This window comes from Adiantum capillus-veneris, chromosome 21 (assembly GCF_014529385.1).
Source record: "Adiantum capillus-veneris isolate H3 chromosome 21, ASM1452938v2, whole genome shotgun sequence".
Lineage (NCBI taxonomy): Eukaryota > Viridiplantae > Streptophyta > Polypodiopsida > Polypodiales > Pteridaceae > Adiantum > Adiantum capillus-veneris.
In genome coordinates, this window is record NC_140951.1 from 22,411,584 (window position 1) to 22,426,582 (window position 14,999).

At 44.5% G+C, this 14,999-nt stretch overlaps 1 protein-coding gene across 1 annotated transcript; it reads left to right on the top strand.

Moving 5' to 3' along the window:
• The first annotated feature begins 11,204 nt into the window (after positions 1-11,204).
• On the top strand, positions 11,205-14,733 carry LOC147430647 (uncharacterized). Its single transcript, XM_086494435.1, has 2 exons — positions 11,205-11,831; positions 11,961-14,733. The coding sequence occupies exons 1-2, from the start codon at positions 11,310-11,312 to the stop codon at positions 12,057-12,059; spliced, it is 621 nt and encodes a 206-aa protein (XP_086350561.1). The 5' UTR covers positions 11,205-11,309; the 3' UTR covers positions 12,060-14,733.
• Positions 14,734-14,999: the final 266 nt, after the last annotated feature.

The following is a 14,999-nucleotide window of genomic DNA, read 5'->3' on the forward strand; positions in this document are numbered from 1 at the left end:
GATGCCTTCTTCCAGACAAGCGAGGAGAACGCTAACGAAGCAGCACCAGAAGCCGTGCGCCTATCTCCTGAAGACATGTTGAGGAAGTTGGTACGTCAACCAATTTATGAAGGTGCCAAAATATCGACGCTTCGTACTTGTCTCGCGTTTTTGAATCTTCAGTCAGTGTACGGGTGGTCAGATGAAAGCGTCACTGCTTTGTTTAGGTACGTAATTTACAAATGAGATTTTTCGATTGCAACGGTGACGTGCTTGGAGAGCTTTTTAATTTAATGTGGCTTAAATAGGTTGTTGCGGGAGCAGCTTCTCCCGGCTGGCAATGAAATGCCCCCCTATAGGCCAGACGCAAAGCAACTATTGACCTCAGTTGGCTTGGACTACAACAAGATTCATGCATGTCCAAATAATTGCATTCTTTCTCTCAATGAATTCGCAGATTGTCTGTCGTGTCCTAAGTGCAGAGCAATGCGCTACAAACAAGATGCAGTTGGCGAGACAGTGCCAGCTAAAGTGTTGCGGCATTTCCCTATTATTCCTAGGATAAAAAGCATGTTTCGTTGTGGTTCCATTGCAAAGTTGATGCGGTGGCATTCTACGAATAGATCCACTGACGCAACATTTAGGATGCCTGCTGATTCAAAGGCCTGGAGGCACATTGAAGATACCTGGCCACATTTTAAGAGTGAACCACGCAATGTGCCTTTGGGCATGGCAATGGATGGAGTCAATCCATTTGTCTTGAGAAGCTCGTCCAATTCGGGATACAATGCATGTCCAATTTGCAGGCAGTCTTTGGATGTGCTCTATTCTGCCTCTCTTCGAAAGACAATTTATCAAGGCCACCACCGTTATCTTCCAGATGGCCATCACTTGCGCGAAGGTCAGCTTGGTCACATCGAATGTCGTCCTATGCATGTACAAGAGTGGCGTCGCCGATGGGAGCAACATGAGGGGCAACCTGTTCCATGAATGAAATGTTTGTTCATTCTCCATTTGTTGTCGTACTGGGGTGATCTACTAATTAACCATTTGTTGAATCCAATGCATATATTCAAGAATGTGGGAGAGCTTCTCTGGAAGACAATCATGGGAATGAAAGACAATCGAGCTTCACGAGATGATTTGCAGTCAGTTGGAAAGATGCCAGAGCTGTGGCCTTCCACCAATGCAGCTGGCCAAACAAAACTTCCAAGAGCGCTATGGGTATTTCTAAAAAAACGAAGAGCGACAAGTTAAAAGGGTGATTTCAGAGTTCAGGACGCCAAAGAGCAGGGCTAGTGCCAGAGACACGAATGAGAGCACTAGCAACCTAGATTACTGTGGTCTGGTGTCAGATATCCTGAAAGTAAGCTTCAGGCGGTTTGAGATGTTTTGTTGGATGTGAACTGGTTCAAGGTGATTACTTCTGGTCGCAATGCAACGGTACGCAAAGATGGAAACAAACTTGTGCAAATAGATTCTACAAAGGTTTGGACAGATGCGAGCGACACATTTTCTCTCCCCGAACATTGCGAACACCTGGTCTTTGTACCGGACCCTCGAGAGCGACAGTGGTGGTTTGTGGTTCAGGTTGCTCCAAGAAATAAACAAGTATTTGAAGGGAAAGCTGATCTCCTGGAGGAAAGTCAGTCAGACGATGTCAGGAGTTTTTTGGAGCAAGGGATTGCGCATATGTACATACACATGCATGGTGCATCAAACAAAGGATTGCCCATTTTCCTTAGCTAGGTGGTTACGTGGGGCCCACATGTGTACAGGTAGGACAGTGTGTACATAGTGCATCGATTTTCACTATCACTAGTACCAATATGTTTTTTCTACACTAGTACCAGTATGTTTTTTCTACAATAAGGAGGAGTTGGTAGCGCGTAAAACTTCTCGAAGAAGCTATCCGCGGGCCGACTACGTGAGGTCAGCAGGTGCGTCAGATGGCATCTAGTGGCGTCAGGAGGGCGAACGAGGTCAATATTTGCACGCGGATGAGGACGGACACAACATGGGTGTTTTCTTGTGAGAGTTATGCAGAAAGGTCATCATTAGGACCACTTTTTGGGGCCACTTCACGTGGTGGCGAGATGCATTATTGAAAAAAGTCGAGTGCCAGGTGTGCGAATGATGCAAAAAGGTGACAACTATGCACTGCGAGGTCAGTTTTTGGCCTATTCGGGGTCCGTTTGAGGTCATCTAAAAGGCCAAGGGTGCCCAACTAATAAAGCTAAGTGTGGGAATTGATAAAACAGAGAGAAGACCAGAAAAAACGTGGAGAAGAGAGGAGGAACAGCCGCAGGTGTGTTTTTGCTCATTTTGGAGCCTGTTTTGGCCGTAAACTGCTCATCCGAGGTCGGATTTGAGCACTTTGACATTGTAGACTGGGGTTTTGGGCCGTTCCGGACGCGATGGCGCTGTCCATTTTGCCAAATTCCTCACTCTTTTCCTGCTGTTTTTCTGTGTAAGTTTCTCCTATGAGCGAAGTTTCTGCTCTAGTTTGTGATTGTATCTGGCTTATTTTACCCATATTGTGTGAGCTATTTGCCCCATTGGTGTTGGCCCAAGCTCAATTGTATCTAATCATCAGAAAGTCTCCTCTTTTGAGCTGAGTTTTTTGGGTGTGTGTGTGTGTGTGTGTGTCTGTGTGGAGTGGGCAAGTGGATAGTTTCTCTCCTCTCACTCCAGAGGTGTGTTCCCTGTCTCGGCCAGGTGTGTTGTGTAAGCCGAGTGGTGCCCCCTAGTGTGTGTGTGTGTATCTTCCCAAGAGTGTGTGTCGGGTGGTTATAGAGGCGCTGTGTGTGTTTTCATCCCGCTCACATTCTTTTGGCGCCCCCACGGAGGATCTTCTTCGAGTACCTTCTGCTTCGAGCCTCGAGCTTCGAGCTTCGGGATTACAGGTTGCAAGTTGCAGATTACAGGTTACAAGTTACAGGGACAGGTATAGGTACAGGTGATTTACACAGGTACAGGTAGCTGGAGTACAGTGATATACTAGCAGTGGTGTCACTTGCAGTTGTTGTGGGTATGCATCATTTGGCGCCTGTTTGAGCGCATTGTCTACTGGATTGTACGTCACTTGTGGAAACTGCCATTGTACGCATTTGTGGAGCCATACTTGGTTGTATTTGGCAGTCCCAGCCATTTCTGAGACTTGGTCTGGAAGATAGTCATTTCTGAGACTTGACTATATGCGATTTGCATTAGCCTTCGTGTGAGGGTCGATAGCGTGAGGTTTTTATTGAGCTGGGGGATTCTCAAATGTGGAGATCCTTTCGGTGATATAGGTAGCTAGAGAACCTTTTTTGTGACCTCGCCATAGGCTATGTACTAGTGAGTCCTACTTGATGCTCGGGTTCCATTGTTGGCAGTTTATGCATACAAATACAGTCTATATTTTGGGTTCTTACTGCTCTACTTCTGGGGAAACTCTATCAAAATTTTCCTAAGTTATGATGGCTGGTTTTTTGGTATTTTGAGCCATTTATGCTGTTATGCTGCCGAAATTTTGGCAAAATCAGAGGATAAGACAGGTGTGCTTTCTTGGGAGCTGAATGGTTGGCTTTAATGGATGATCAAAATGGCCCTCAATTCACTCCATTTCATTTAACTCAAAGAATCCAGATAAATGTTCATGTGTCCAGGAAGATTTTTTTCCAGCAGCGCATAGTCTTCATTTTCGGGCCAAGAAGATTAAGGGAGATCTTGGAATGTCCTTTGCCTGTTGTAATTCCGATGATCAACTATGAAAACTCATTTGATGTGCATGTGTTTGTCCTTATCTAAAGTTGAGCTCCATTGAAGTTTCTGGGAATTGAGTCAGTAAAAGTTTTGGGTTCTTACACGTGTGTTCAAAGGGGTTCTCAAAGCATTAAACTTGGGTAGCCATGGCTTTCTCTTATCCGGAATTTCATGGAAGAAGTGGTGAAGATGCAGAAAACTTTCTGGAGCAAGTCGAGGTGGCATGCATAAGCAACAATATGTGTGATGAGGAGAAGATTTTGAGGCTATTTGGATTGCTTTTGAAAGATGAGGCCCGTGTTTGGTTCATGGATTTGGAAGCTAAAGAAGCAGTGGCTTCTTCTTATGGTTTGAGTCTTTACAAGTTTATAGAAGCTTTTTTAGAGTGTTTCCAAGTTTCTGAAGATGCAAATGCAGTATGGAATGAGCTCAATGCTCTTAAGCAAGGTTCTTGTCAAGGTGTTGATACCTATGTACAAGGTTTTACAGATTTATGGACTCGTTGGTGTGTTGCTCTTAAGGATGAGACCCCCCCTTGTTCATTGAAGAAAAGTTCTTTTGTTGATGGTTTGTCACCTTGGTTGCGGTTCGAGGTTGAGTTGAAGAGGCCCGAGTCTTTTGAAGATGCAGTATGCATTGCAAAGCACAAGGAATGGAAGTTTAAGCGTCTTGAGGAACATGGTATCAGTACAAGTATGCATGTGCAAGATGGATTTGACATGGAAGATGAAGTTAAGCCTAAGCAGGTGAAAAGTAGCCTATCCTATGATGTTTTTCGTTTCTTCCCAAGGTCTATTGTGAAGCGTAAAGAGGTCTTGCAGGTTGACAGGTTTATGGAAGAGCCTAAAGAGGTGAGTAATGCTTTGGATACAGGATTGAAAAGTCTTGAAGCGGATGCATTGGCTACTTCTGTACCTTGTGATTCTGGGTGTGAGTGTGAGGTCGAGGTTATTGATGATGAGCATGTATCTTTGGATACTAGTTCCTTGGAAATTAGGGAAGAGGGCAAGGTTGAGAGCCATTTTGTGGATTTGTTGAATGTGGAGCCTGTTTTGAAGCCATATTTTGATGTATGTGCAGTGATTGAACCGATTTGTGAGCATGATTGTGGTTTAGAGCAGGGATCTGTATTCTTGGAGACTGATGAACCCATGCTAGAAGCTATGGATAGTGGTGCTAGCCATGATTATGATGTGGATAAAGTTATGTGTGATGATGAGTATGCTTATGATGATGAGAAGGGGTTTGGCATATATGCGTCCAATCTCAACTATGTGGATGCCTATGCTAGGGATATGTGTGCTGCGGGGATACTTTTTTGCTTTGGATATCAACAACTCTACCTTCACACAATGCTTTTAGCTACTTGGGTGCATGATTTGCAGGTTGTTGCTATGGCTGGTGAAGCCAAGATGCCAGGTGATGAGTCACTTGAGTTGTCTCTATCGGTTGGGTTGAATGTGGCATGCAATATTTATGCTTTTGGAACTCCAGACAAGGCGGATGTGTTAGTTGGATATGCCTATGGTGAATTTTGGTTGATTGTTTACAAATGTAGGTGTGGTATTATGATGCTTCTTGTGAATCAGGCAATATGCCTTTGGCCTTTTGATCCAGGTGGAATGAGCATCTACTAGTGCTGCTGCTGAGCATGAATGCTCTAGCAGGCTAGGGGGTGGGCAAATTATGTCAGGAGTTTTTTGGAGCAAGGGATTGCGCATATGTACATACACATGCATGGTGCATCAAATAAAGGATTGCCCATTTTCCTTAGCCAGGTGGTTACGTGGGGCCCACATGTGTACAGGTAGGACAGTGTGTACATAGTGCATCCATTTTCACTATCACTAGTACCAGTATGTTTTTTCTACAATAAGGAGGAGTTGGTAGCGCGTAAAACTTCTCGAGGAAGCTATCCGTGGGCCGACTACGTGAGGTCAGCAGGTGCGTCAGATGGCATCTAGTGGCGTCAGGAGGGCGAACGAGGTCAATATTTGCACGCGGATGAGGACGGACACAACGTGGGTGTTTTCTTGTGAGAGTTATGCAGAAAGGTCATCATTAGGACCACGTTTTGGGGCCACTTCACGTGGTGGCGAGATGCATTATTGAAAAAAGTCGAGTGCCAGGTGTGTGAATGATGCAAAAAGGTGACAACTATGCACTACGAGGTCAGTTTTTGGCCTATTCGGGGTCCGTTTGAGGTCATCTTAAAGGCCAAGGGTGCCCAACTAATAAAGCTAAGTGTGGGAACTGATAAAACAGAGAGAAGACCAGAAAAAACATGGAGAAGAGAGGAGGAACAGCCGCAGGTGTGTTTTTGCTCATTTTGGAGCCTGTTTTGGCCGTAAACTGCTCATCCGAGGTCGGATTTGAGCACTTTGACATTGTAGACTGGGGTTTTGGGCCGTTCCGGACGCGATGGCGCTGTCCATTTTGCCAAATTCCTCACTCTTTTCCTGCTGTTTTTCTGTGTAAGTTTCTTCTATGAGCGAAGTTTCTGCTCTAGTTTGTGATTGTATCTGGCTTATTTTACCCATATTGTGTGAGCTATTTGCCCCATTGGTGTTGGCCCAAGATCAATTGTATCTAATCATCAAAAATTCTCCTCTTTTGAGCTGAGTTTTTTGGGTGTGTGTGTGTGTGTGTGGAGTGGGCAAGTGGATAGTTTCTCTCCTCTGACTCCAGAGGTGTGTTCCCTGTCTCGGCCAGGTGTGTTGTGTAAGCCGAGTGGTGCCCCCTAGTGTGTGTGTGTATCTTCCCAAGAGTGTGTGTCGGGTGGTTATAGAGGCGCTGTGTGTGTTTTCATCCCACTCACAACGACATCCATACTACTGTGACATTAGATGAGATGGACGAAGGTATGGCAGAGGAAGCTGACAGATATACGAGGAATGACGTAGACGAGCCAGAATTGACACTTGTAGATGAAGATGCAATGCATGAAGACAATCTGCCAGAACGAGTTGGGGCAGAGTTATGTTTGCAATTAGAGATAGACAATGAAACGGTGCAAGATCTTATCGATGATGCCTCACTCGTCGAGGCCTAGGCCTGTAAGTGTTTGTGTGAAGACGTTGATTTAAAATTAAGCTTAAAGTTAATTTAAACAACTGTGTTCTGACACTTTATTTTACTTTCTTTGTGCGGGACTTTAGTATGGCAGCCCAGTTTCCAGATCCCGCTTCTATGAGTGCAGATGCATTCATGGGCTTCGTTACACGGATGAAGCCTGCTCAGATAGCAGAGGCTTCTCAAAACTGGGTAGCCAGAGGCACGGGTACTATGCCTCCGGGCTTCACACTCGAGGGTCCGACGCCTAGGGGGGGGACACCTATGGGGGAGGGGACGCCTATGGGTACGACACCTGCTTCTCCCATCACGGCCGCTTCAACACCTAGGGGTGGGGCAGAGGCGGGTACGTCCTCATCTCCGTAGCACAAGCACACTCGCCGATCTCGGCGATCGTCAGGTAGAGGTGGTGGTTGTTGTGGAGGAGGGTCCACAGATGCTTCGACCCCTCCTCGCTCACGACCCCCGTCCTACCCAGGCACACCTCTCGACACACCTCTTGGCACACCTCGGACACCTTGAGGGGCACACGATCCCAGTGCCTCCAAGCTCTATACTGTACGGCCAGATGGTTATGTTTACATGGATAGAGTCGGGACTGAGATGAGGTAGCGGATTCGCCAGCTCGCGGAGCTACAGTTTTCGACCAGCATTCTGATGTCTTGGGATCAACAGGAAAAGAACAAAGTCACTTACATAGTGGAGACCATCCTGAGAGAGTACCAGCCTACTCGGGGTTCTAACGTTGTTCCGAGGAGGTGGATCAAGGGTGTTGCATGGGACACCATGAAACATCGACGAGATGTAGCTCGAAAGGCTTTCAGGACCGGCTTGCCGAAGCCTTCGGGCATCCCACACGAGAGGTGGCTGCAGATCAGGGAGGATGAGCGGACAGCGGCCACGTGATTCAGACAGCAGTGTGAGGCCGCGCAGATATGACAGACGACCAAGGGGACATCTCATCTTGGCAGCTGAGGCTTCGACACCTTCGCTATGAGTTTGTGAGTTTCTAATCCAATCTTAACTATGGCGTTTCTTAAAACGCGATGAATCATGTATTCTTATTACTCTGATTTTTGTATAAACGCAGAATCTTGCGATGCATCGAGCCCCGACACGTCAGGAGGAGTCAGATGTATATTACAAAGGTATCTATGAAGTATTGAATGATCTTGATGCTTCAGTAGAGCCCGTAGACTGGGCGGCCTTACAGTCTCGCTGATCGCTTGAGGTGAGACGTTAATATGTGTGAGTTGATTTAATTAAGTAAGTATATGTGAAGTAATATCAATACTAATTTTGTGAGTTGTCCTATGTGCAGGTTGTGACACCTAGTCATCAGTGGACCGGATTTCATATATATGCTTTGTGAGACACATACACGCTTCTGTGTCTCCTTTTGTATAGACATATATACATGGTTATGATTATTGTTCAGACAGTTATTGTTTTCCTGACCCTCATGGTTATTGTCATTGTCATTGTATAGACATGGTTATTTCTCCTATTCTTGTATAGACATATATAGTTATGGTTCAGGTTTTGTTTATGGTTATGTTTAACTTTCTGGTTATGCTTATGGTTATTGTTAATTTTGTTTCTGGTTATGATCAAAGTGGTTATATTGGTCGGTTATGGTTAGCATGTAGGAGGCGTATACATGATTTTTTTTGTTGAAAAGTTTATGTAAAAATGAAGGGAACTCTGCCGAAATTTCTGCGGGAGCACGGTTGATTTTGGTGCTGCTCGCTTTCTTGGGCAGAGGGCAGGAAGTCTCGATGTGGTGGCTGTTTCCATCTTTTCACTGGGCACAGGCCAGGCTACCTGCCCTCTGCCCAAGAATTTTTTTTTTCTGTTATGGTCGTCGATATCTGCGTCACTATTTATGTCGATATCGACGTCGCAAATAAAGCCTTTCCACGCAGATATCGACGCAAATAGCGACAGGTTCACAAGGACGTCTATATCGACGCAGATATCGACACGGTGCGTCGATATATGTGTCGATGACAGCTTTTTTTGTTGTAGTGAGGGTCCTATTTATAGCTTTTTCTAGCACTCACAGGCTCTCACATGCTAAAACTGGCAGTTGCTTTCACTCCAAGAAGCCCCCAAGCTCAAAAAGGCTCCATCTACTGCTAAATCCAGCTTGGAAAAGTCTAGATATCCTCTCCCAGTACTTGCCTACTTTGAGAATCAAACCTACTAATTTTTTGGGCTATTTTCTACTATTTTGATAAATATATGGAAAAATATATAAGGGTTATAATAAAACTCCTAAGCTTTAATGATTACTAAAACTCATTCAATTATTTTTGCAATTTGGAGTGGCAATAAATCTTCCAGAGAGGATAGTGGTGTCAGATTTTACCCGAATTTAGTTTTGAGGGTTCCTAGCTATTGGCTTATCTAAGTCTCAAGTGTGTGTCACGGACACCAAAAGCTACTTTCTCTATTGCAACCTTAGCCAGCCAGATTCGTGTAGCTACAGGTCTCCATATGAAATGAAACTGAATACCTAGCAAGGGCAGAGTATCCTTTACACTCTCATTTGTTTTTGGCACCTAGAAAAAATCACGCATAAGATAAATAGCCCATTTTAGGGTTATCACTTTCCGTCCTAGAAGGGCTCTATAGCTTCCTCTAGCTAGACGTGCTCTATCTATCTTTAAGGTCAAAATCCATTTTTAGTGCATAGAGAGAAAAAACAGCTCGTAGACGGGCATGTCTAAAAGTAGAACTTCATCGCGAGAAACTTACGCAGAAAGAGAGAGCTTTCACCTGCAAATGCATTGATATGCTCGGAACAGCAATGCAATAGCATACGCGAGAGAGACGAGAGATTGAAGGAACAGTCAACAATCGTTGAGCTACTGCAACAACACTTACTCCTTATTGTCCAAAAACTTAGGTCTTAAAGTTAAAAAAATTGGCATTTATTTATACCTTAGCCAAGGTGTAAAAAGGGATCCCTCGCTAATTGGGGCTCAATATAAGGTTAAGAGATTGCACATAACTACAATTGTGGAAGCCATTGGCCCCTTTAGACTCACTAATACCCAATAACATCACAACAGCTTGTGGGATTTTTCAGTAATAAAATGGGTTTGATTACAATCATTAGGCTTGCAAAAAAGTGTGGAGTCCTACTTGATTCTCTTATTTTCCTGTTGTTAGGTGAGCAGCTAACATTCCCCCCCTCCTTGCTTGTGTTGTCTGTGACACAACTACTTGGGGTGCTAAGTAGTGGTCGTGCTTTCAAGTCACCGTTCTCTTTGCTTGATGCTCAAGACCTTGTTTCAAACCCCCTTGACAGTTCGTGTGACATGTAGGAGCTATTCCCATAGTCCAAATGATGGATTGGCCAACCTTATCCGACCGAGGAAACTCACCTTAAGAGTCAGCCTACCTCTCCCTACGGGGGTTGTGTGTGTGTGTGTGTTGTAATTTCCAATTTGTAGGTAATTCTCCAAAAAAAAAAAGTTCTAAAAATTTGTCTGTCTTACTAGATGGTCAAATTTATTTCTTATTAAGACGTAATTAGGAAGTCCTAACAATATTTTGCAAATTTCTAGTCGATTTTCAACCATTCCTTACTTTTTATAGACTTTTCTTCCTCTTCCTTGCTAAAACAGACCTTTCCTTGACATTGATCAGGAGCCCACCATTTTTGGTTAATGACATTTTATTCTTTCAAGAGTAGTCTCCTTTCAAATTTGTAAAATATTTACAATGTAATAAATCCGTCACTTGATTTTAGAGAGGTGCATCTCATTAGAGTACCTATCTTTAAAGAGAAAATATCTTTTGCCCAAAAGAGAGTATGTGCCTACGATCTTCAAAAACGCACTTTCGACAAGAATCTCGGGAGATCTCACGTCTTTTTTAAAGTGTTAGGGATTGTTGAGTTTAGGTTTAGCGGATTGCATGCGAATTGATAGTCCACTTTAAGGGAAGGCAATCGACTCTGACTCACTCTCTCTCTCTCTCTCTCTCTCTCTCTCTCTCTCTCTCTCGCGTGAGGAGCGGCCACTCATGGCATGTGCCCTGCTCTTCCTCGCCTATTGTTGTAGAGGTTGCTCGGGTCTTTCTCTCTTCTCTTTCAGCTTGCTATTGCAAAGCCTACTTGGCTCTCTCTCACGCGGGACCTTTGCAAGAGCTCCTTGTTGTGTGCTACAGAGTAGGGCGTTCCAAGCATGCTAGGTGCAGGGCACTAGGCAATGCGCAAGAGGGGCCCGACCGGTGGTAGGTGGGGGAGGGAATATTTTAACGTAATGAATTTATTTTAGTTAGAGCGAGTATGTGCCAGTATGTACGAGAAAATGTCTACAATTTGTCTTATGATTTCCACGTGAATGTAGCTAACAAAGCCAATGCTTTTGTGAATACAAATTGAACCCGGTCGCCAGACGTCGTGGTATTGTACCGATCTCCATGGTTGCGCTCTTGAACACTCTTGGCTAATAAGCCGAGTAGGTGTAATTAAGCAACGCTAGTGATAAACCTATACAATGGACGCAAGCATTTTTGCATCCGTCAAGAGCTTGGACATGGAAGCCCTCAACGTCGAGGTCGATGCGCTACTTAAGAGCTTGGATGGACTGCACATAGACAACTCTATCAAGCAAGCAGATTCTCTACTTGCGCCTGCGCACGAGCAGCTCATGCAAGCTCCCCGCTATGCCTCTAACCCGGCCACGCAAGAAGGATCAGCTGCTGAAGCTGCTGCCCGCGTCGATGATCAGGCGCCATGGGTGGAATCCCTCCTGCAGGAGATGCAACGCTCCCCAAGTGTTGACGACGCTCGGCAGCGAGTAGCGAGCGCTTTGCAAGCTTTCCAGCAGCATGTGCAGCTGCAGTTTGCTCACAGCTCGGAAAGCTGGAAGGCCCAGGCGCAGCACCAGGCCGATCAGAATCAGCTCCTGAAGAGAGCTGTGCTCATTCAGCACAAGCGCCATCTCCAGCGTGACTACGCCATGCAACAAATGAAGGAGGTTACTGTCTTGCTTCACGAGCAGGTCCGGGACCTAGAGGTAATTATACAATCTTATAACATACTAAATCAATAAGAAGAGGACGTAATTCTCAATAATAAGAGGATGTGTTACAGGTCTCCATGCAAGCTGATTAAATTCCTCTCATGTGATGTTATAAAAATGCAGACCAAGAACTATAAGCTCAACATGCATCTCAAGAAGTCTCTACGGCACGCAGATGACCAATTGAGCCTACTCCATCCACCGCCACGAGATGCCTTCTGACTACCATTCAATGAACTTACCCAAGAGATGCCTTCTGACTTACCATTCAATGGACTTACCCCATACAATGACCGATACCGTGACGTCCTACTTGAAAAATGCCTTGCAATGCCGCCCTTTGTAAACAAATGGCTCTGCTACTGTGTTGAAGTGATTGCACTGATTGAAGAATGCGTATAATACCTCTATATTTTTTTGATCATACATTCTTGAGTACATTGAGGTGAAGGATTGCAATGTACAAGCACAAAGAAGTAAGGACTTCCAAGCTATCATCCCATTGCATTTGTACAAAAACACAATAATTATGTGGATTGTTTTATTCCAATTTAAGCAAAACATAATGAGTTCAGCCAACTCCATGTAACTAGTAGCAAAAACCCTCCAAATATGAGTTTTTTTCCCATTTTTTTGCTTTATTTTAAGCAAAGAACTGGCCATAGATCTTTGTTTTCTTGTCGTAAGGTTATTAAGACTTAGATTGCATCTATTGTGGCCAATTAGCTAATGTATTAAATGCTGTTATTGTCTTTCCTCTTAAGGGAGTACACAAAGTAACTCCCAGTTTGGTTGCCATGCCCTTACTTTCTGCCATAGCAGCAGATGCCTTGAATTGGCTGGTAAAGGCCAGTATGCAAGCTGGACGGCTAGAAGGTATCTCCCTCCCAAATGGGAAGCAGCAATGCCTATCCCAATTCGTAGACGACACAAATGGGTTTCTGAAAAACGACGAGCAGTCCCTCAAAGCATTCTGGGAGTGTCTCCACATCTTTTGCATAGCCTCGGGCTCAAGGGTCTACCATACCAAAACTGGAATTAAAATTTCTACAAATATTATACCAAGCTAGATTCTGGACCAAGGTTGCTCAGTCATTCAGGATGGGACCCTGTTTAGACTCTTGGGCATCCCCATGGGATTCAAGGTTACCCTTGCTCAGAGATGGAAATGGGTATTAGATAAGTTTGCCAACAAACTTGGAAGATAGACAGGCTTCCAGGCCTCGTTAGCTGGAAGAAGTCTGGTGATCAAGCATTTTCTGACTGCCTATGTGCTATTCTTTTTGTCCTGTTGTGAGGCCACCAGACTCCCATTTAGAGGCAGTCTCTAGAATATGCAGAAATTTCCTATGGTCAGGTGACCCCGGAAAGAGAGGGCTTGCTAAAGTCCCATACAGAGTTTGTTGTTTGCCCAAGGAGTTAGGAGGACTGGGACTAACTGACCTGAGTGCTTGGGCTTATAAACTGTCTGTTAAACTCTTGTTGAGGGTTCTCGATGATCCGGACGAAGAGTGGGATGTTCTCTTATTGAGAAGAGTGGACGAATTCGAATTGAAACAGGTAAAAAAATGGAAAGGGCTCCCCTGGTTCACGGTCTTCTTCATTCAGTTTGTTGTCACCCCCAAGGGGTTGATGTCCTGAAAAGCCTTTGGGGTGCCTGGAATAGGTATAGAGGACTGGTAAGGATTAATTGGGAGTCAAAATACAGTTGGCCCATTCGAGATGCAGAATCAATGTGGTGGTCCCTCCCGCCTATCCCCCCTCTAGAGCCAAATCAACTCAGATCAGCCAGGAGAATACATCAGAAGGGCATCATCAGCTGGAAAGACGTGTGGAACCCCCAACAACACAGATGGAAAACGGATACTGAGCTACTTACCCAGTACAAGCTTCAGCCCTGGGAGTTGAGGCTCATAGCTAGCAGAAACACGCTCTTCCCGCAGAGCCAAGAATGGACACTTGAATGTGATGATGACCTATCCCCCAAAGCTTTGTACTAGAAAGGGGGATTCAAAATCTCACACCCCCAAGACATCCTCCCCACACTGACAGTAGCCCTTCATGTCACCCTTAACAAAAGGTGGAACACAACATATGACAGGAAACAGTGGAACTTTAAGTTCCAGCAAATATGGGATAGTACTATCCCAGCTAAACACTCTATACTTTTATGGTTGTTACTGTACAAGGCTATTTGGACGGGCAAGAGAGTTTATGAGGCAAACCTAGGGCCAGGTGTTTGTTGTAGATGTAACAGGATAGTAGAGGATATCCCACATCTTTTTATAAACTGTCCTAGAACCAAAAAAGTCATGTCAGTACTGAACTATGCATTGGGTTTTATACCAAACTAGAAGCAAATTCTGCTGGGGGACTCAGTAGGGATATTGTCCGTCGTCTGGAACAAAATCAGGGCTGAATTTTTGTGGACGGTGTGGAAGGATAGAAACTGCAAGCTTTATGACGGGGCTTACCAGACTGAAAAGCTGAGAGTTTTGTTGTCTCAGGTAAATCTGCAGGTAAGCAAGTTATCACTGGAGCAGTGCAGGTTATACAAAGCTAACTTGAAGGTGCTAAAGAACTGCCAAGGATGCTATAATCGGGCAAACACAAGCAATTCATGGGATGGCTCTTACGACCACTTGCAGATGAGGGTGGATGAATGCGTGGATCGAGGCAAGGACATCACCCACCACCACGAGAGGGGAATGAGGCTGGTGGCTCGCATCGAGGAAGCAATTAATGGACTCCCAAGAAATGCATAGGAAGCTTTGTTTTGTAATCTGACGGAAAGCCCTTATAGGATAGCTCTGTGTATATAGGGATAATCAAAGATCAGGCTAGTGCCTACTCTACTGAAAGTTTTGTAACACTGCTCTCTCTTTAATCTAATACAATCTCGCGCCTTTTTATGGTAAAAAAAAAAAAAAAGAACTTATATAGCCCCACTCTTCACTCAAAAGTTATTCAACATTTTCTTGACCGGCTATAAATTTCCCTACTAGGAGCTCTTTTGACTTACGACGTTAGGTGCCCGATGTTGTTTAAGACTTTGGTCAGTGTTGATATTAACATTGCTATTAATATCGATATATGCATTGTAAATAATTACTTTGAAAGAGATAGGTATGTTGAGGCTAATAGGGACACTTAGATAGGGGC

Excerpts from the sequence above, each read along its gene's own strand:
- LOC147430647 (XM_086494435.1), top strand. The coding sequence starts at position 11,310 with ATGGACGCAAGCATTTTTGCATCCGTCAAGAGCTTGGACATGGAAGCC. Across the intron at positions 11,832-11,960 it reads AGCAGGTCCGGGACCTAGAG|ACCAAGAACTATAAGCTCAA; the intron begins GTAATTATACAA and ends ATAAAAATGCAG.